Source organism: Equus caballus, chromosome 22 (genome assembly GCF_041296265.1).
Source record: "Equus caballus isolate H_3958 breed thoroughbred chromosome 22, TB-T2T, whole genome shotgun sequence".
Taxonomy (NCBI): domain Eukaryota; kingdom Metazoa; phylum Chordata; class Mammalia; order Perissodactyla; family Equidae; genus Equus; species Equus caballus.
In genome coordinates, this window is record NC_091705.1 from 24,190,232 (window position 1) to 24,211,068 (window position 20,837).

The 20,837-nt window shown below is 40.0% G+C and overlaps 1 protein-coding gene across 5 annotated transcripts in view; it reads left to right on the forward strand.

Moving 5' to 3' along the window:
- The window catches only part of ASXL1 (ASXL transcriptional regulator 1), an 85,226-nt gene that overhangs the window by 57,484 nt on the left and 6,905 nt on the right, over positions 1-20,837 (forward strand). For 3 of the 5 annotated variants that reach the window (XM_070248030.1, XM_023626308.2, XM_070248029.1), the window contains exons 4-9: positions 16,584-16,704; positions 16,780-16,877; positions 17,465-17,558; positions 18,019-18,171; positions 19,409-19,572; positions 19,667-19,763. In XM_070248030.1, coding sequence (XP_070104131.1) covers positions 16,584-16,704; positions 16,780-16,877; positions 17,465-17,558; positions 18,019-18,171; positions 19,409-19,572; positions 19,667-19,763 — 727 coding nt within the window. The remainder of the gene's footprint in view (positions 1-16,583; positions 16,705-16,779; positions 16,878-17,464; positions 17,559-18,018; positions 18,172-19,408; positions 19,573-19,666; positions 19,764-20,837) is intronic. The other 2 variants (XM_070248033.1, XM_070248031.1) reach the window with 1 other exon arrangement.

The window sequence follows — 20,837 nt, forward strand, 5'->3', positions numbered from 1 at the left end:
TTGGTGAGGAAGATTTGCCCCAATCTAACATCCATGCCAATCTTCCTTTAGTTGTATGTGGGATGCTGCCACAGCGTGGTTTGATGAGCGGTGTGTAGATCCATGCCTGGGATCCAAACCTACGAACCCCAGGCCGCCGAAGTGGAGCATGCACACTCAACTAGTATGCCATGGGGCTGACCCCTACAAAATTTTTTGCTGAGATTTTAATAGTAAATACATTAAACCAATAGACTACTTTGGGGAGAATTGTTGTCTCAATTATGCTGAATCTTCCATTCTTTCAACATGGTGTGTCCTTTCATTTACTTATATCATCTTTGATGTTTTCATCAGCATTTTGTAGTTTTTAGCATATAGATTCTGCACATGTTTTGTTAGATCTACACCTTAGTATTTAATTTTTGGGGAAACTTTTGTAAATGGCATTGTACGTTTAATTTTGGTTTCTAATTGTTGATTGCTAGCATGTAAACAGTACTGATTTTTGTCTGTTGACCTAGATCCTGTGAACTTGACAAACTCACTTATTAATTGTAGGAGTTTTTCCTCTAAATTCCTTGGGATTTTCTCTGTAGACCATGTCATCTGTGAATAGGGCCAGTTTTATGTATTCCTTCTGCTCTGTTTGCCTTTTATTTCCTTTTCTTGATTGATTTCACTGGCTAGAACTTCAGGTGCTGTGTTGAATAGGAGTGGTGAATGCAGACATCTTTGCCTTCTTCCCAGTCTTAGAGAAAATACTCAGTCTTTCACCATTAGTGTGATGTTAGCTGTAGATACTTTGTAGATATTTTGTAGAAAATTCCTCTTCTCCCTCTTTTTAATGACTATTTTGTGGGAATGGGCTTTGAAGCTGTGTGATATTCCATTCCCGTTTTAAATTGTGGTTTATTTATTTGTATCTGCATGAAATTGTGGTTTTCTATTACTCGGTATTCTATTATTGCAAGTTTAGGAAGTTCCCTTCTGTTCCTACTTTGCTGAAAATTTTTATCATGAATGTGTGTTAAATTTTGTCAGATTTTTTCTGGATTAGTAGGTAAGATCATATGTTTTTTCTTCTTACCTCACTGTTTTAATTTACATTTCTTTGATGATAAATGATGCTGAATTCCTTTTCATGTGTTTATTGGCTATTTGTATCATCTTATATGAATTTTCTATTACAGTGTTTTGTCTATTTAAAAAATAATTTATTTTTATTTTGTAACATTGATAAACTTTCAGAAAAGTTTTAAGTACAATACAAAGAACTTTTCTTTCCCTGAACCATTTTAGTGCCCCATTTTACCTTAATACTTTAGTGTTAATACTTTTACAGTGTGTGTGTGACAATTAAGGACATCTGCTGTATGTTCACAATGCATCCATCAAATTCAGAATATTACATTGTGACATTTTTACCATCCAAGCTTCAGATTCTGTTAAAGTTTTGCTCATTGTCCCTGTAATGAGCGTTATGCCTAAAGGATCTAATTCAGAATTACATGTTGCATGTAGTTGTCATAAGTCTTTGGTCTCCAGTCTAGAACACTTCTTACATCTTTCCTTGACTTTCGTGAGCTTGACTCTTTTGACGAGAATAGACCAGTTATTTCATAGACCATTGTTCAGTTTGGGTTTTCTTAGGTTTTCTCATGTTTGGACTCAGTTTATGCATCTTTGTCAAGAATATCAGAGAAGTGATGCTGTGTTCTTAGTGCATCCTGTCAGGTGGCTCGTTATTTCAATTTGTCCTGTTAGTAATGATGTCCACTTTTATCACTTGGTTAAGTAGCGTCTGCTAGGCTTCATCACTGTAAAATTCCTCTTCTCCCTCTTTTTAATGACTATTTTGTGGGAATGGGCTTTGAAGCTGTGTGATATTCCATTCCCGTTTTAAATTGTGGTTTATTTATTTGTATCTGCATGAAATTGTGGTTTTCTATTACTCGGTATTCTATTATTGCATATTTAAATGTTCAAATTGTCCCTGATTTGGCTGGTAGGAATTTTGTCAATCTGGCTTCTGTGCCATTTTGACATATTCCCATCATTCTTGCTATCATCTTTCTATCAAAAGATGATCTGGGCTCACTGTGTACTTTCTCTGCCCTAGCCTTTGTTGTTTGCCATTTTCCCGCAGAGCCCTGGTTCTTTCCCTGTTCAGTGGTGTTTGGAAGCCGAGATCTAGGACCTAGATGTGCGTGCTGCTGTTGGGGTGTGGCTGCTCCCAGTCCTCTCAGTGGGAAGAAGCTGAAGAGCATTTCGGTGTATTCAGATACATGTACATATATGCACTTACATCTATATTTATGTCTAGCTTTATCTAAATATGTTGAAAACCATGATTTTACACCAATAACATAAATTCTAATGCAAGCCCAGAGGGTTCATTCTGATTTTCTTGCTTTCCATATTTGCAACTCCTTTCTCCAACAGTAAGGAATTTGACTCATATTTTTCCTGTTACCTCTAATATATTTTCTTAATTGTTTAATCCTCTCCCCCTCTAATGTAAATAATCTCCCATCACTGTTGCTGCCCCTTCCTCATGAAGGTGTCCTCTTTCCTCCTCTTGGACTCCCAGACCCTATGCTGGGCTGGCCTCCCTGGTTGATTACCTCACCTGCTCAAGCTCTGACCCTCACAGCAGGCTGCCCTCTCGTATAAAGGCCCTCCTCGCCCTCCTTGGGCTATGCTGCCTTGCCCTTGTCGTTCACCCTCCTTGAGCTCTGACTCCCACACCACGCCATACTCTGTGTAGACATCTTCTGTGCCCTACTCAGGCTGATACCCTACTTTTGGCCACTGGGGCTTCTCCTCACCCCTCAATGGAAGGAAAGATTAGTTTGGGGAAGAAAATGGTAGCTTTTCCCTTTAAAAAAAAAAAGAAGTTTATCTTTTTGTTTTTCATTTGTAGAAGTTTTTTTTAATATACACTTAATGTTATTAGAAATCTTCCCTATCCAGTGACACAAAAGTATTTTACTGCATTTTCTTCTAGAAGCTTTATGTTTTTGTCTCCTATGTTTAGGTTTGTGATCCATCTCAAATTTATGTGTGTCATTTGAGGTAGTGGTTCAAGTTTGTGTTTTTATGTTTATCTAGTTGTTTCAACTTTATTGTTGAAATGACTTTCCTTTCCCCATTGAAGAGCGTTGGTACCTTTGTCAAAAATCAATTGGCTGTATTTGTATGGATAAGTCTTGATACTGTATCTGTTCCATTGATGCATTTATTTGTCTTTATACCAGGACAACACCCTCTTGATTTTGATAAGTCATGAAATCAGATAGTGTTAGTCTTCTAACTTTGTTCTTGCTTTTCAAGGGTGTTTTAATTGTTCCAGATCCTTTATGTTTTCATATAAACTTTAAAATCAACTTGTCAGTTTTACCTAAACAATTCCTATTGAGGTTTTGATTAGTGTTGAATCTATAGATCAATTTGGGGAGAATTAACATCTTAACAACATTGATTTTTCCAATCTGTGGACATGGTACAGTCCTCCATTTACTTAGGTCTTTTAAAATTTTTCTTAGCAGTGTTTTATACTTTCCAGTGAAGTCTCCCCTTAAAAGATTTTTTTTTTTAAATTTTGGGGTTTTTTTGAGGAAGATTAGGCCTGAGCTAACATCTGCTGCCAATCCTCCTGTTTTTGCTGAGGAAGACTGGCCCTGAGCTAACATCCGTGCCCATCTTTCTCTACTTTATATGTGGGACGCCTGCCATAGCCTGGGTTGCTGAGCGGTGCCATGTCCGCACACAGGATCCGAACCAGTGAACTCTGGGTCGCCGAAGTGGAACATGTGCATTTAACCGCTGCGCTACTGGGCCGGCCCCCTTCTTAAATATTTTTAAATTTTGGTGCTATTGTAAGTAGCATTGGTTTTTAAATTTTTGTTTTCCAAATTTTTGATTTAGCATATATATGGTTGATTTTTTTTAAAACTTTTCAATTTTCACTTAATTTCTGACATTATCACGTTTGCTTTATCATTCTCTTTCTCTACATGTTATTTTTGTTCTGTATCAGAGTAAGTTGCAGGCATAATGCCCTTACCTGTAAATACATATTAAAAACAAAGAAATTCTCTTTCCTAACCTCATTGCAATTATCAAAATCAAAGTTAACATTGATATAGTATTGTTTGCTGTCTCATCTGCATACTTTATTCAAATTTTGCCTATTTTACTAATGCTAATTATAAAATTAGATAAAATTCTGTTTAAGGATCCATCCAGTCTTGGATCAAATGGTGCATTTGTTTGTCAAGTCTGTTTGATTTCCTTTAACATGGAAAAGTTCCCACACATTTTGTCTTTTGTGACTTTTATATTTTTTAAGAGCACAGGCCATTTATTTTCTAGAAAATTCCCTAGTTAGTTTGGTGTTTTTTTCCTTTCTGAGGAAGATTTACACTGAGCTAACATCTATTGCCAATCTTCCTCTCTTTGCTTGAACATTCACCTTGAGCTAACATCTGTTGCCAGTCTTCATCTATTTTGTATGTGGCTTGCTGCCACAGTATGACTGCCAATGAGTGGTGTAGGTCCACGCCTGGGAACCAAACCCAGGCTGCTGAGGTGGAGCTCGCCAAACTCAACCACTGGGCCATGGGGTCAGGCCTGTCAAGTAGTACATTTTTGACAGGAATACCTCAGAAGTGTCCTCCTCGGTGCATTGTATCAGGAAATAACACTGATATGCTGACAAATGATTTCTATTTATCTGATTTCTGATAATGATAACTTCAGTCACTTGGTTAAGATGGTGTCTGCCTTGTTTCTCCGCTATAAACAGTGAGTTTCTTGTGAGGAGAGGCTTTGAGACTATGTAGATAGTCTCATCAAACTGTCATCCACTGGTTTCAGCATTCACTGATGAATGATTCTTGCCTGAAACAGCAATCATTACTTTGATGGTGGTCAAGCGGTGATTTTTAAAGTTCCACCATTCATTTGACATTTATTAATTGACATTCTTCAGTAAGGAAGAGCCGCCTTTTCTCCCCTATTTGTGTATTCATTATGGATTGATGGGTTCTTATTTTATTATTGAGTTATCGGTTACTATCAACTTTAAAATGCACATATTGTACAGAGCTGGTCAGCAAGATTCGCTTCACTCTAGCTTTTATATCATTCTAACATGTCCGCCTTGATCCTGAATATTCTTTGACTTATCTGTTTTCTGGCCCAGCAAGATGTCTGGGCTTAGCTTATATTTTCCCAGTCCCCTAGCTCTGGAACCTTTTAGTTTGGAATAGTTGACATGTGCACATCTATGTCTGTTTCTGTATTTGTCTGTCTTTACATGTATTGGTTCATACTGATACCTTCAATTCTAGTCTCTTACTACAGGGTCCATTCTAGCTTCCTCCCTTTACATATCTGTAACTTTCTGCTCCAACAGTGAGAAACAACTGGCTCCCATTATCCACTTTATATCTACTTGTTTGCTCAGTAGAATAAACTTTTGATAGTTTTGGAATTGTCAACCCATTCCATTGTGGAAAACAAATCTACTAACTAGAGCTCAGTAGTTGTTTATAGTTCATTTAGTTCTTTAGCCCAAGTATATGTAGTTAAAATACTGGGTTCAAGAGTTAACTTGGGTTACATCCACCCCTGCTCCCCCTCAGTGTGGTTTTGTTAGTCATTTGAAATACATATTAGCAAAATTTTTAAAGTATCATAACATTTACTCTTCTCAAGGCTGTGGGAAAACGGGCACTCTCATACATTGCTCTTAGGAGCACAAATCAGTACAACTGTTTTTGAGGGGACTTTGGCATTATTAACAAAATTACATTTGCCTTTTAACAAATTTACCTTTGACCTAGCATTAAATCTTTAAGAATTTACCCTAAAGATACACCTTTAACAATACAAAAGTGCAGATTATTCAAGGCAGTACTCTTTCTATTTGCAAAATATTAAAAGCCATCTAATTGCTGGTACGTGGGGGAGTGGTTGCATCCAGTTGGTATATCTGTATTATGCAGCTGACAAGAGAATGAGGAAGATTATCTATGAAATGATAGAGTGATTTCCAGAACGTATTGTTAAGTGAAAAAAGCAAAGTGCAAAATACTATCTATGGCATGTAATTTTTTTTTCCTCAGGATGAAGGGGGAATAAAGTACATGTGTGTTTCATCATTTATCATTGTGCAAAAAAAAAATACCAAACAAAAAACAGAGAAGAATAAACCAGAAACTAATGAGATTGGTTACCTAACAGGGTAGATAGGAATGGAATGGAAAGTTAGGGCTGGAGTGGGAAGAGAAGGGACAGGGAGCAGTGTCAATTCTCTGAGTGTAACCTTTTATATAGTTTTGACTGTTTTAAGAACAGTTGTGTTTCACATACTTAAGAAAAATAATAAAATTGAGGAATAAAAAACAAAATGGATTACAAACAGAATAGATGAGGACTAATGCTATTAATAGCTGTGAAATTCCTCTGGATATGGTCATCACATCGGTTTCATGCTTCTTTCTGAGGGGTGGTCCTGGAGCTGTCCTGTATCCTCTTCCCAGTATGGACTGTTTGTAGGGTGGCCAGCCATCCTGCTTTGCCCCAGACGGAGGAATGTCCTGGGGCACAGGGCTTTTAGTGCTAAAACCAAGAGAAAGTCCCAGGCAGGCTGGGGCAAGTTGGTTACCCTGTTTGACATGCACGTAACTACTTTCCTGGGATTGCCCTTCATCCTCACCTTGAGAATTCTCTTCACCTTTCTTCTGTGTTACCTCCTCTCTTTCCTAGATCTCATATGGATCTGGGTTTTTTGTGTTTGTTGCTGTTGTTTATTTCTATAACACATTCTCCAGTTGCTTCCTGAGAACAGGTGCATAGGAGGTCAATTATCTGAGACCTTACTTGTCTTTATTCTGGGTTCCATACTGGATTATTGGTTTGACTCAGAATTCCAGAAGCTGTTATTCTATTATATTCTCCAAAACTACTCTTGAAAAGCATGAGGCCATTCTGATTGCTTTGTATGTGACATGTTCTCTCTGACTAGAAAATTTTAGGATTTCTTTTTCAATCCTGTATGCTGAAATTTCATGGTGTGGTGCTGTGGAATGGGTCTTTTTTCATTCATTCTGTTGGGTATTTTGCCTTAGTCTTTATTTTGGGAAAACTTCTTGTATTTTTGTCTTTTTCTGTTTTTTCTCTCTGAAACTTCCTTTTGTTGGATGTGGGACTTTCCTGAAGCAGCCTGTTTTCTTTTTCTTTTGAGTCACTTCTCTGGGAAATAACTTTGTTGTTGCTGGAGGGTTGTTTTTTTGTATCTCATTTTTCATTTCTAGGAGATGTCTCATGTTCTCTGATGTTCCTTTGTTTTATTTTTTAAAGATAGCATTCTGTTCTTGTGTTTGGGCTATCTCTTTGAGAACAGTTACTGTGAAGTCTTCATTGTCTCTGTTTCCTTCCAGTTCCTCCTTTTGTTTGTTTTGGTTGCTATTCTTCATATAACAGTTGTACTCAAATATCTGGTGGTCCTTGATAGGTGAGAGAACTGGCAGATTCTGTGCTAGTGGGCTCCGTTTGTTGGCTGTGATAGAGAGGCAGGGACCCAGACGCTTTTTAGGAGTCCCCCGGTTATCTGTAGCTGAAGGTTTTCCCTTAGCCTGGTCGCTTTTTCCAGGAGGAAAAATCCTCTCATCTCTTGCCAGCTAGCCAAGAGGAGGCTGTTGGGGCGTAGGGCTACCGCTGTGGGCAGAGCTTCGGGAGCCAAGCTGGGGCAAGGAGCTGGTGGTGTCACCATTTTGTACCTGGTCTTTGACTTGCTGCTCTTGTTTAGAGTGTGGTACCTCATTCCCTCCCCACTTTTTGAGCTGGTGTCTTCTATTCCACAACCTTCCGGTTCAGTCTAGCCAAAATAGAAATCTTCCACCTTCTTCTGGAGCTAGAGAAGGGTATTGCCTGTCTGTTTGGGGACAGAGAGGAGGAGACTGAGGGGTCTAATTTCTTTCCGACCTTCAACCAGTTCGTCTGTTTTCATTCCCATGCCCCATCTGTGTCTGCAGAGGTTCCTGGTACCTCCTAATCCCTGCCCCCTGGAGGGTTTTGTATTACTAACTGGCTTGCTTTTGTGGCTTTTCCCCTTCAGCCTTAAACTTCAGCTTTCTTTCCCCTGCTGAGTCAGTTACTTCTTGCCTTCCTGATATCCATCTTCCAGAATTCTGTTGACATCTCTCATCTGCTGCCTTTTCTTCCCCCTTTCTCTGTCTTTATGCATTTGTACCTTAGCGTTCCCTTCTAGCTATTCTGATGAGGCTTCAGGAGGATGCAAAAAACTGTCCGTTCATTTTGCCATGTTTAAAGGGAAGCTCAAGCCCTTGTGCAGAGAAAAGTGAGAAATACTCTCGATTTTCATGCCAAACCCTGCCTCGATAACCCCACCTGCCATCCAGGCCCATGGCCCTTGTTCCTTCCCAATAGCAGCCACTGTCTTTAATTTAATGTGCATCCTTCCTGTTCAGATGTATTCATGAAAAATATGTGGTTTGTTTATATAGATGTATTTTTATTCTTTTTAACTACTGTTTAATAGTGTATCTTATCAATATACATCATTTTTATTTATCCGGTCCCCCATTTAGGGACATGTATGGTTTTCACTATTTTTCTGGTTTTTCACTATTTTTCCAGTTTTGACTATTACAGACACTGCTGCAATAATCATCCTTTTGCTTTTGTAAATGCAAACGCATGAGGATTTTTCTAGGGGTTACTTCCTTACCTTTTAATGGATAAAATGGAGGTGATTTGGAGGTTGTCTCTGGGGCTTGGTGAAAACATTTCATTAAATTCTCTTTACAGTTTATACCTATGATGACAAAAGTAGAATTATAAAACTTCCAAATCTTTTCAAAAGTTTTATTGAGAAGTGTTTTTTTTTTTTTCCTGAGGAAGATTAACCCTGAGCTAACATCTGCCACCAATCCTCCTCTTTTTGCTGACGAAGACTCGCCCTGAGCTAACATCCGTACCCATCTTCCTCTACTTTATACGTGGGATGCCTACCACAGCATGGTGTGCCAAGCCGTGCCATGTCCACACCCGGGATCAGAACCAGGGAACCCCGGGCCACCAAAGCAGAACGTGCGCACTTAACCGCTGAGGCACCGGGCTGGCCTGGAGAAGTGTGCTTTTTTATGGTCCATTATCCCTTATTAACAATTCTGAAATCCAAAATATTTTGAGGACTGAAAAAGTTTTTTCCTAACTCATTTGACAATAGGAGATGACCTGTCTAAACTCATTTGGCGGCAAAACTCTGATCCAGACTGGCAAGGCTATTTTAAACCTATTTATTTTACTTGGTATGTACTTATGTGTTATTTCAAAAAACGCTAGTGCATTTGATTATTGGTTGTGGGTGGTGTTACTGTATGATACATTAAAATATGCATTATATTATCATTCTAAAATTAAAGAATACGAAAATTATAAAACACATCTAGACCTAGGGGTTTCAGAGGAGGGGGCTTGTGGTCACCATCGACTAGAAACTTTGTTTGCAGACGTGGGTGGCAAATCACAGATGAGAATTTGTTTTGTTTCTATGATGGAAACTCCTTTTTTGTCCTAAACGGAAAGTAAGACAATTTCTTCTTTTTAACCATTCCAAGAGTATGTTCATTTTTTAAGTAACAGCTCTTCTTTTCTTTCTTTGGCAGTTGTGATATTGAAATTGCTTGTGATAATGCAAATGGATTTCAAATTCAGTAGAACTTTCTTTTTTTACATTAGGTATTTAAAAAGTGATAAAGCCTTTTCTCAAGCATACACGGAGGTGGTTTTACTGGTTTAAATTCTTCTTTGGGATTCATGTAACAAAGTGAAAACAGCATGAACTGACCATTTTAGCCTCCATTGTCTGAAGCTGAATTTTAACTTTGGATCTATAAACTTTCTGTACGTTTTAGTATTTTCTCTGTACTTTTTACCAATTTTGATTAAATTCATTCATGTTTTCAGAACTGTCAGTTAAATTTAGCATCCCATTTTTTATCCAGTTTTATTGAGATGTAACTCACCATACAATTCACCCATTTAAAGTGTAGACTTCAGTGGCTTTTAGTCTATTCATAAAGTTATGCAACCATCACCATTGTCTAATTTCGGAAGATTTCATCACCTCCAAAAGAAACCCCATTCTTTTTTTATTATTATTCTATTTTATTTTTTATTGAGTTTATGATAGTTTACAACCTTGTCAAATTTCAGTTGTACATTATTATTTGTCCGTGATATTGTAGGTGCACCACTTCACCCTTTGTGCCCACCCCACAACCCCCCTTTTCCCTGGTAACTGCTAATCTGTTCTCTTTGTGCATATGTTTAACTTCCACATATGAGTGGAGTCATACAGAGATTGTCCTTCTCTATCTGGCTTATTTCACTTAACATAATACTCTCAAGGTCCATCTATGTTGTTGTGAATGGGATGATTGTATCCTTTTTTATGGCTGACTTGTATTCCATTATATATCTATATCTATATAGATATAGATATATATGTAAATATTATACATATATACACACACACCATATCTTTTTTTATCCGATCATCAGTTGATGGGCACTTAGGTTGCTTCCACGCCTTGGCTATTGTGAATAATGGTGCAATGAACATAGGGTTGCATGGGTCTCTTTGAATTGCTGACTTCAGGTTCTTTGGATAGATACCCAGTAATGGGATGGCTGGGTCATATGGTATTTCTGTTTCTGATTTTTTAAGAAATCTCCATACTGTTTTCCGTAGTGGCTGCACCAGTTTGCATTCCCACCAGCAGTGTATGAGGGTTCCTTTTTCTCCACAACCTCTCCAACATTTGTTCTTTTTTGAGAAATCCCATTCTTTAGCAGTTATTCCCTATTCTTTCCTCCCTCACCTCCTAGCAACCGCTACTCCACTCACTTAATTATTAGAACTTTATAAAAAGGCCAGTCTTCCCGTCTTGTTCTTCTTCAAGAGGGTCTTGGCTGTTTGTGGCCTTTGCTTTTCCAAGTAGAGTCAAGTTCTACAAAAAAATCCTGTTGAGTTTATTGGAGTTTCATTGAATCTACAAGTCAATTTGGGGAGAATTGACCTTTTTACAGTCTTGGGTCGTCTTAGTCAAGAACATCGTGTAGCTCTCCATTTACTTAGGTTTTAAACTTTTCTAGCTAAAGTTTTGCTTTCTTCTTAAAATGAGTCTATTTCTTTTGTGAAATTTATCTCTGAGTAACTTATATTCTTTGTTGTTATAAATTACGTTTTCAGTTGGTGATGTTATTGCTGATGTTAGGATCAGTTGAGTTTTTAATGTCATCTTGAATTTCACGGTCTCGCTGAATTTCTTACTAGGTCTGAATCTCTTGGGTCTTCAATGTAGATAATTGCACTATCTGGAAATTATGGCACTTTTGTCTCTTCTAATCCCTCTTGTTTCTTTTATTATGCATTGGTTAGGAACTCTAGTATACTGTTGAATGGTCAGGATGTTCTTAGTTTTTAATAATTTATATTAAACAGCCCTTAGATCAGCCTCCTCTAAGAGACAGTACTCATATCTTGCTCAGGAAAGGTTTATCAGATCCGTAAAGAAAGGAAAGGCATACCTGAGATTTGCTTATATTTTTTTAGTTGAGAACCTAATTTTGGGCAGTTTGAACTTCATCACTTTAAATTTTAGCATTTCATGTTATTCATATTTGGGGCTGTTATATTCACAGTGCCTTTTATTTTTTGAAACATCTGACTTAAGGGAAAATAGTATAGGTTTGTTTATTAATCCTGGTGGCTTTATTTTTTTCATCACTGGCCTGTTTTCCAGTTGCCTTGTCAAACTAATATATTTTATGTATTTTTAAAACATTTATTTGTGTTAATAGGTGAATATAGGTAAAAAGTATATGGCAAGTGTTCTTTGTACTATTTTTGCTTTTGTAGTTTTTCTGTAAATTTGAAATTATTTACAAATAAAAGTGTTTAAAGCGTATTTGTTTGTAAAAGTAATACATCCCCATGATTAATATTAAAAAGCATCCTAGAATAAGGAATTCCTACAACTATAATAAAAAAAGACAACTCAGTTAAAAAAATGAACAGAAGATTTGAACAGATACTTCAAAAAGAAAGATATGAGAATGGCCAATAAGCTCCTAAAAAAGTGCATCATATCTTTAGTCATCAGGAAAATGAAAATTACTCAGTGAGGTACCACAGCACTCCCCCTAGAATGGCTCGAATAAGACTGACCACACGAACTCTTGGTGAGGTGTGGAGCAGCTGGAGCTCTCATCCAGTGCTGTGGGCCATGGAAATCTTTGAAAATGTTCTGCGGTTTTTTTTTTTTAAGTAAAGTTAAACATTTTCCATCCTATACCCAGGAATTCTACTCCTAAATATTTACCCACGAGAAATGAAAATATGTCCATAAAAAGTTGTGTACAAACATGTACACAACTTTTGTACAGAGTAGCTTTATTCATAATAGCCAAAATCTGGAAATGACCCAAATGTCCTTCAACAAGAGAATAGATAAACAAATGATCGTATATGACTACTACTCTATAATAACAAATACTGAACTACTGATGCGTGCAACAGGGATGAATCTCATCAACATTAGACTGAGCGAAAGAAGCCAGACTCAAGAGTACGTGATTCCATTTATATGCTCTTGAAGACCAAGAACAGGCAAAACGAAGTTTTGGTGGTAGAAATCAGAACAACCGTTGTCTCATTGGGGTGGGAAGGGCAGTGTACAGTGGGGTTGACCAGGAAGGGACACAAGGGAGCTTTTAGGGGTGTTGGACATGTCCTGTATCTTTATGCATTTGTCAGAATTCATCAGATGGTAAAATCTGTGCATTTCACCCTGTGTAAATTATACCTCAATTAAAAAGAATAGGGGAAAGGACACAGGGAGTATAGATTAATCTGAGGGCATTCTCCGACATAAGCATGATACAGTTATCACACTCAGAAAGTTTAACATTAATGCACCCTTCCATCTACTTATGCCGTTCACATTCAGATATCCCAGTATTGTCCTTTATAGCATTTTTTTACATTCAGGTTTCAGTGAAGGATCACCCATTACCTGTTAATTTTTTTCTTTTAAAGTGTCTTGATGGAAAATATCCTTGCAAAAAAATTATTGAGTCCTAGAGCATATTTTCTGTTGCTTATAATTTTCAGTAGCCCATTTCATTTTTCTCAAAATTCTAGGGTTAATGTTTGGAAAATTAATGATATCAGTTTATATGGAAAGATTAATGATCTTTAAAAATGCAGAATTAGCATTGCAAATCATGGTTTCGTTTTTGAAAACTTTGTTTTCCTGTTTGCTTTTTACCAAAAATATATGGCTTTAGAAACGTTGGAGAGTTGGTTGAATTGCAAACAAGTGGGCAGTATTTCTGTTTGTTTAATTGATAAGATTTGTACTCAGCATTAGGTTTTCCCTAGACTCTGGGACCCAGAGGAAGAAAATTTGACTTAATTGTTGGTGAAGCATTTGGCATCCGAATTCTTCTTTTTAAATGTTATTTTGTTTATTACAAAAAACATACACATTAATTGTAAAAAATACCCCAAATCAAAAAGTAAAGTACTCATGACTCTGTTATATAAAGTTGGTGATAGCTAATACCTTAGGGAAATTTCTCTTGTTTTTTTGTCTATGTGAACATGTTCACTCAATTTTTATGTTTTAAAACAGATGATGGAATCGTACTGTGTGAATTTAAATGCTTAATTCACTTACTTTCTGCATCATCGACATTTCTCTTATCATTAAATATTCTGCAGCTTTATTTCAAATGGCTGGCTATGACAGTGTCCCTTGATGGAAATACTGTAATTGTTTTTAGACTTTTTTATTGTAGAAATATGAAACAGTAAAATTCATAGAACACACATGTTCAGCTTAATTATTATAAAATAAGCACCCTTGTAGCTGCCACTCAGATGAAGACGTCAAACCTGGCTAACAGCCAGGAGCCCCCCATACCCCTTCCCAATCACAACTCCCTTCCTGCCTCTAACAGTAACTGCTATCTTGACCTTACGCAGGTTATTTTCTTGCTTTTTCTGTTGTTTCCCACCTGTGTTTGCATCCCCAACATTGTAGTTTAGTTTTGCCTGTTTTTGAACTTTTTACAAATGGAATCATTACATTATGCATTCTTTTGTGTCTGGATTTTTTCATTTAACATTTTGTTTTTAAGATTCATCCATATTGTTGTGAGGAACTGTAGTTCACTCATTTTTTATTGTTGTATAATATCCATTTATTGAGTGTACTACCATGTATTGATTCTCCTGACGATGGGCACTTTGGTTGTTTATAGTCCAGGTTCCCAGTGATGTTGCTGTGAACGTCTGAAGGTGCCTCCTGATGTGTAGATGCATGTATTTCTTTCGGGAATCCAAACCTAGGACTGACATTGCTGGTCAAAGGATGTTTGTACCTTCAGCTGCACCAGATAATGCCGAACTATAGTCTTGAGTGGTTGGATCCATTTTCAGTGTAACTGGTCCACATCCTCATTAGCACTACATGGTATTGTTAAACTTTAATTTTAGCCATTCTTATGGATGTGGTGATATCTCATCATGGTTTTAATTTGCATAATTTTGTCTTCTTTATTAGTTAATGAGGTTAAACACCTTTTCATGTGAATGATAACCATTTAGTTATCCTCCTTAGTGCACTGCCTAATTCATGTCTTTTGCCTATTTTTCTTTTGGGTTGCCTTTTTCTTATTGATTTATGTAGTCTAGACACAAGTTCTTTTATTGTTATATGAGTTGTAAATGTCTTCTCCAATTCTGTGGGTAGCGTGCCCTTTTTACTCCATTGATAGTGTCTTTCTGAACAGAGGATCTTAATTTTAATGTTCAATTGATTAATTTTCTCCTTTTTAAGGATTAATGCTTTTCATGTCCTATGTAAGTCTTAGAAATAGAAGTGTTGGGTTAAAAGGTGTATACATGTTTTAGATTTTGGCTTGTAGTTTACTTTCCCACTGGCAGTGAATGAACCTTTTGATACCATTTTCACTCACACTGACAGTGTATGCATAATTTTCCCACACTCTTACCACAACTGGTGTTTTGGGGTCAGTTTTGCCAATGTAATAGACCTCCTCTATTAATTTATGAGTATTTTATCTTTGTTGGCCTGTGCAATTCAGAGAATGTTTGTTGCATCATTCCAAGAATGTGGCAGTGAATAAGTGTAAGGGCAAGATTAATACTAAAAATATTCTTTAGCTTTTGATTCTGAGTAGAATTTATGGCCAGTAGGCAAAAGAGATAAAGACAAAAAACCATTTTCTTTTTTATTAAAGTCAGCATGATTTCAGCTTATATTAATGAAAATAAATTGATAAAGACAATATAGTGGGTCAAAGGATGAGTTAGAACTTTGTGGATTTCCATTATAAGTTTCTGGTATGTTTCTAACAAGTAGAATCATGATTTACTTGCTCTTCTTCACATGCTTCTATTCTAAGAAGACGTCCTCACCCCAGCTTATCCCTGTTCCTTCTCTCTCCAACCCCTAATTCATTTCATTCTCCCCCTAGTTTTGGGGTGTGAGGTAGCTCCTGTTTCTCTTGGGGATGGGTGGAGTTTAGTTTTGAGACACTACAGCAGATCCTGTTGGAAAGACTGTTTGTTAGGAGATGGATTTTAGAGATGGGCTCTCCTCTTCACTTCAGCCTTTTTTCTACTGTCTCACTTTAGATCTTCATTAGTTTCGTTGGACTTCTTGTCACAGTCTAACTTTTCTTCCTGCCTCCAGACTTCCCGTGGTTAACAGAATGAAATTCCTATAACTCAAATCATTCCCTTGATTAGTATCCTTCAGAGACTCCCAAACAATCAACATCCCAATCCCTCAGCACAGTGTCGTGATCGTCATCTGCCCTCTTGCTCTCTCTGGAGCCTGCTTTTATATCCAGTTCCCCATATGCCTACTGAAAATCCACGGTTTCCTTGAGCTTGGAATGTTCTTTCATATTTGCTCATCGCATTATCTAGAACTCCCTCCTGTCTCCCCACTGCAACCCGTCTGCCTGCTAGCTAACTTCTTTTAAAACTCAGCTCAGGCAACACATCTCCTTGGAAACGTTACCTCCGTGATCCTTATGTACTTTGTGTACCTCCATGCTCTCTTTCCTCCAACTCAATGAGTTAGATGCCCTGTCTTCCAGGCTGCCACAGCGCGTTGTCTTTTTTGTACTGTGATAGGTTTGATTTTCTCCCTTACTCAGTTGAGCTCCTTGAGGGCAGGGCCCTGATTTCCCCTCATTATACCCCACCGCCACCCCAGGAGCTAGCATGCTGTAACTTATAGGAGGCACCCCATAAATGTTTAATGACTGATTGAAAGCAAAATTATATCTAACTTTCTGGATGTATGTATGAAAAGAACTTACTGAGAAAGAGGTCAGTTAGAGAGGGATAGGAACTTACCAGTATTTCAAATCCTTCTTCAAAAGCAGTACACATTGAGGAATGACTGCTGTGCTGATAGGATTTGTAGGGTTTTGCTCACATGAGTTGTGCCTTGCTGTCACAGAAGGATGCCCTGCAGTGGTCTCGTAATCCGGCTGCAGCGGAGGGGGAGGAGCCCGAGGACACAGCTGATGTGGAGAGCTGTGGGTCTAATGAAGCCAGCACTGTGAGTGGTGAAAATGACGGTAAGTACCTTAACAAGATGAGCGAAGAGCCACAGGCAGTTGCTAGGGACTAACCTTTATTTCCATCTCTTCCAGTTTCTCTTGATGAAACATCTTCAAATGCATCCTGTTCTACAGAATCTCAGAGTCGGCCTCTTTCCAATCCCAGGGACAGCTACAGAGCTTCCTCACAGGTAGAGAGGAGAGTTGGTTACTAGGCTGGGGGATAAGTGAGGCCAGGCACAAGACAGGACTCCTCCTTCTGCAGTTAACTCTGAGCATGTTGGAAGAGTGAAGAAAATCAGTTTGGTGTCCTCCTGTTAGTACCTTTGAAAAGTGGGCCCTGGGAAAGGTGGGTAGTAGATGTGAGAGCACAGTGATTTGTTTTTTCTTCTTACCACGCTGGATAATTTTGTTCATTCTTACTTGATAAACATGGCAACATCCAGGGAGAAGTAGAGCATAGTGCAGAGTCGGGAGAACACGAGCTTGGGAGTCAGCAGTGTGAATTAGGGCCCTGCCGCTCACCAGCATTAGACTTGGGCCAATTCCTTATCTGTAAAATGGGGATATCAGTGCATTCTTTTCAGCTCGGGGTGATGCTTGGCACAGTGGCCAGCACCTGGCTCAGTAACATTAGTCAGTGCTGCTATCGGCATTACCTGCCCGTGCCGATACAAACTGTTTTACAAGACAGTGGGTGGAGACATAGTCGAGAGGGACTGCTCTTGTGGCCCTGCAGGTGACTCAGGCTCTTTTTGTATTCCCTCTGGGAATATAGACTAACAAGCAAAAGAAAAAGACCGGGGTGATGCTGCCTCGAGTTGTGCTGACTCCTCTGAAGGTAAACGGGGCCCACGTGGAATCTGCATCAGGTATGTGTAAACTCTCGGTCGTGATGCTCCTTCCTCAGGTCCTGGGCCTGCCTCCCTCTGGCAGCAGTTTCTGACCTAGGTAGTGTGATGCCAGTAGAGGCAGGCAACCCTCGTCTGGCAGGCAGCACGCTGTAGTGGTGTCTGCCCTAGGTTCCAGTGCTGGGCTCTGCTGGACGCCCTCCCCTTTGCCTCACAGGACGGTTGTGAGGGTCCGAGGAAGGAGTGTGCAGGTGCTTTGTAAAACGTGCAGTGCTATACAAGCTAAGATGGCGGTTTGGCATTCTTACGTGGTATTTTAAAGCCAGACCATGAGGTCGTGATCTCTCACAGCCCAAGGCTGGGCCGTGGAAGCGCCCGGTATTGCTGGCAGCGTCTCAGGGAGAGCTGGGAGAAGTAAGCTTGCTGAGAGCCGTGGGCGCGGCGGGTGATACTTTTGACCAGTGGAATGCTGTGCCTTCAGGGTTCTCGGGCCGCCACGCCGATGGCGAGAGCGGCAGCCTGTCCAGCAGCAGCAGCGGCTCTCTGGCCCTGGGCAGCGCTGCTATTCGTGGCCAGGCCGAGGTCGCCCGGGACCCTGCCCCGCTCCTGAGAGGCTTCCGGAAGCCGGCCACAGGTGAGTGGCTTGGCACTCATTTCTCTGCCTGTAAAGGGGGCCCTGCAGGCCTAGTGAGAAGCTGATGTCTTCTGCTCCACTTCCTTTACCAGTTTATTTTTACTTCTTGGGTGGCCCTCTATTTTTGATTTGCCTTTACCTTGTATTTTGGTTATTTCACATGTGGATCTTCTCTGCTAGACTTGAGAGAACTTTTGGGCAGAGCTGGTGCTCCTTATATGTCCCTGTAAGGGCCTAGCCTGTACCTGCCTTCGTACTGCATAGTAAGTGTTCCGAGGAGGTGAAAATTACTTCTGAGCTTCTCAGTGAAGAATTCCAGCATCCAAAGTTTTCTTTCTTTGGTAGCATCCTGCCATGTTTGTTCTCAGCATCTGTAGTCTCTGTCAGATGCCTGGTCAGGATGTTGAGTGGAAGCCTGTGTTGAATGTGGGGGATGCAAACAAATTCAGTAGTGTGCACTTGCCACCCCCGGCTGGGCTACTTGCCAGGCTAGTATGCTGTTTGTTATTTTAGGGTTTATTTCTCAAAGCCCACATGCTGGTTATTTGTAGATGGACCACATGAAACCATTAAGAAGACTGGCTTTGGCTTCTGAAAATTAGAATAAACCATTGCCAGGTGGGAACTAGGTTTGCTGTCTTGCTGCTTTTCTAATCCATCGGCAGTGCTCGATCGAAGGTCTCACGGGTCTGTATTCCTAGTGATGTAAAGGAACATTTGCAGAGGCTTCTGTGAGAGGTATTGATGTTTCAGTGGGCTTGACACAACCCTTAGTACCTTTCTGCGTGGAGATGATACCTCTTAAGCCTGTTCACAGAAGGCTTCTGCGATTCTCCTATAGCGCACTAACTAGCTTCGCTTTTAGACAACTTTCATCATTTCTCCAGTTGGCTTTGTGGAGCCTGTCCTCCGGCTTCGGAGGGAAGCTCAGAGTCTGACCCTGCGTTTTCTGTGGGAAGAGTGTCCTCTGCAGGCTGTGACACAGCATGGTACAGAGTCTTCTCAGAGAGGGTGCAAGCCCAAGTGTTCTTTTAGGTTTGGTGCCAATGGCAGTAACCTGGGAAGAATAATTGTAATGTCTAGGTGAGGGTGGACTGTGCCATTGAGCAGATTGTGTGCAGTGAAGTTCTGGGTAGCTTGGGTGCTGCCACCAAAGTTTTTGTCTCAGTTAGCATTTGCCTTTTTGTGTTAGGAAGCTGGAAATAGACCTTGCTTCTTCCTGCTTCAAAAATCACAGGTCAAATGAAGCGCAACAGAGGGGAAGAGATAGATTTTGAGACGCCTGGGTCCATTCTCGTCAACACCAACCTCCGGGCTCTGATAAACTCTCGGACCTTCCACGCGCTGCCGTCCCACTTCCAGCAGCAGCTCCTCTTCCTCCTGCCTGAAGTGGACAGACAGGTACAGATGGGGAAGCTCCTCTGTGCTTCTCTCTGGGCACGCTTCTGTTCTCTTTCTAAGTTTCTTCCTTGGCTTTTTGCCTTGATCCTTCCAGGTTGGGACAGATGGCCTTTTGCGTCTCAGCAGCAGTGCACTGAATAACGAGTTTTTCACCCATGCGGCTCAGAGCTGGCGGGAACGCCTGGCTGATGGTAAGTAGACATTCTCATCTCAGATAGCTTGAGAGGTGCCTGCCATGTGTGGTGTCTCTCGTCTCCTGGGTTGTAAAACCCAAACACATTTTTCACCAATCACTTTCTGTTTTTTAAGGCATGTTTAGTATAAAGCAGACTTTCCTCACAGTACTAATGAATGTGCTGGGTGTTAGTCTGCCCTGTAGCTCTGAGGAAGGTACAGAGCATAGGGGCTTGCCTTTTTTTGTGTGTATTTATCCATCCGAACGCCTCTTCATCATAAACACTGGAAACTCCTGTTCTTCCCAGGAATCATGGCATTGTCTGCATGAGTGGAGGAGAGTGTGCCGTGGCATTGACCTACACGTTAAGTTCCACCAGATGCTCTGTCTTTGCTTGTTGGCTTCTCTCAATTTAATTTTTTGGGGAAGCTACATGGGGAGTGTATTTGGAGGTCCCCAAGACTCCCTCCAGGTTCAGCGATTCACTGGGACAAGTCACAAGACTCAGTAAATAGTCATACTCATGGCTATGATATATTACATCGGAAGAATACAGAACAAAATCAGCAAAGGGAAAGACACCTGGAGTGAAGTCCAGGGAGACCAGGAGCAAGCTTCTGAGGCCCTCTCCCAGTGGAGTCACCCAGGATGCTCTCAGTTCCCCCAGCAACAGCTTGTGACAACACACGTGAAATGCAGTCTCCCGAGGAAGTTGGTTGTAGACGTGGTGCCCAGGGTTTTTTCTGGGAGCTGGTCGTGTAGGAAGACTCTGCCTGGCACATACCCAAATTCCAGAGTCCCCAAAGAAAAGCAGGTGCTCAGCGTAAACCATCTTGTTTGCATAAGCAGTTTAGGCGCAGTGAGCCATTCCTATCAGTTAGGGGATTGGAAACCCTCCCAAATCCAAGTTCCCAGATGTCAGCCAAGGGCCAGCCTTGGAAGCAGGCCTTTCTAAGGATCAGCAGGCAGCCTGCTATGTTAACTTTTTTCTGCATGGGGAGTAAGAACGGTTCTTTTGTTTGTTTTGCTTTTTTTCTTTCTCCTGCCTTTTCTCCCCAAATCCCCCCAGTACATAGTTGTATATTTTAGT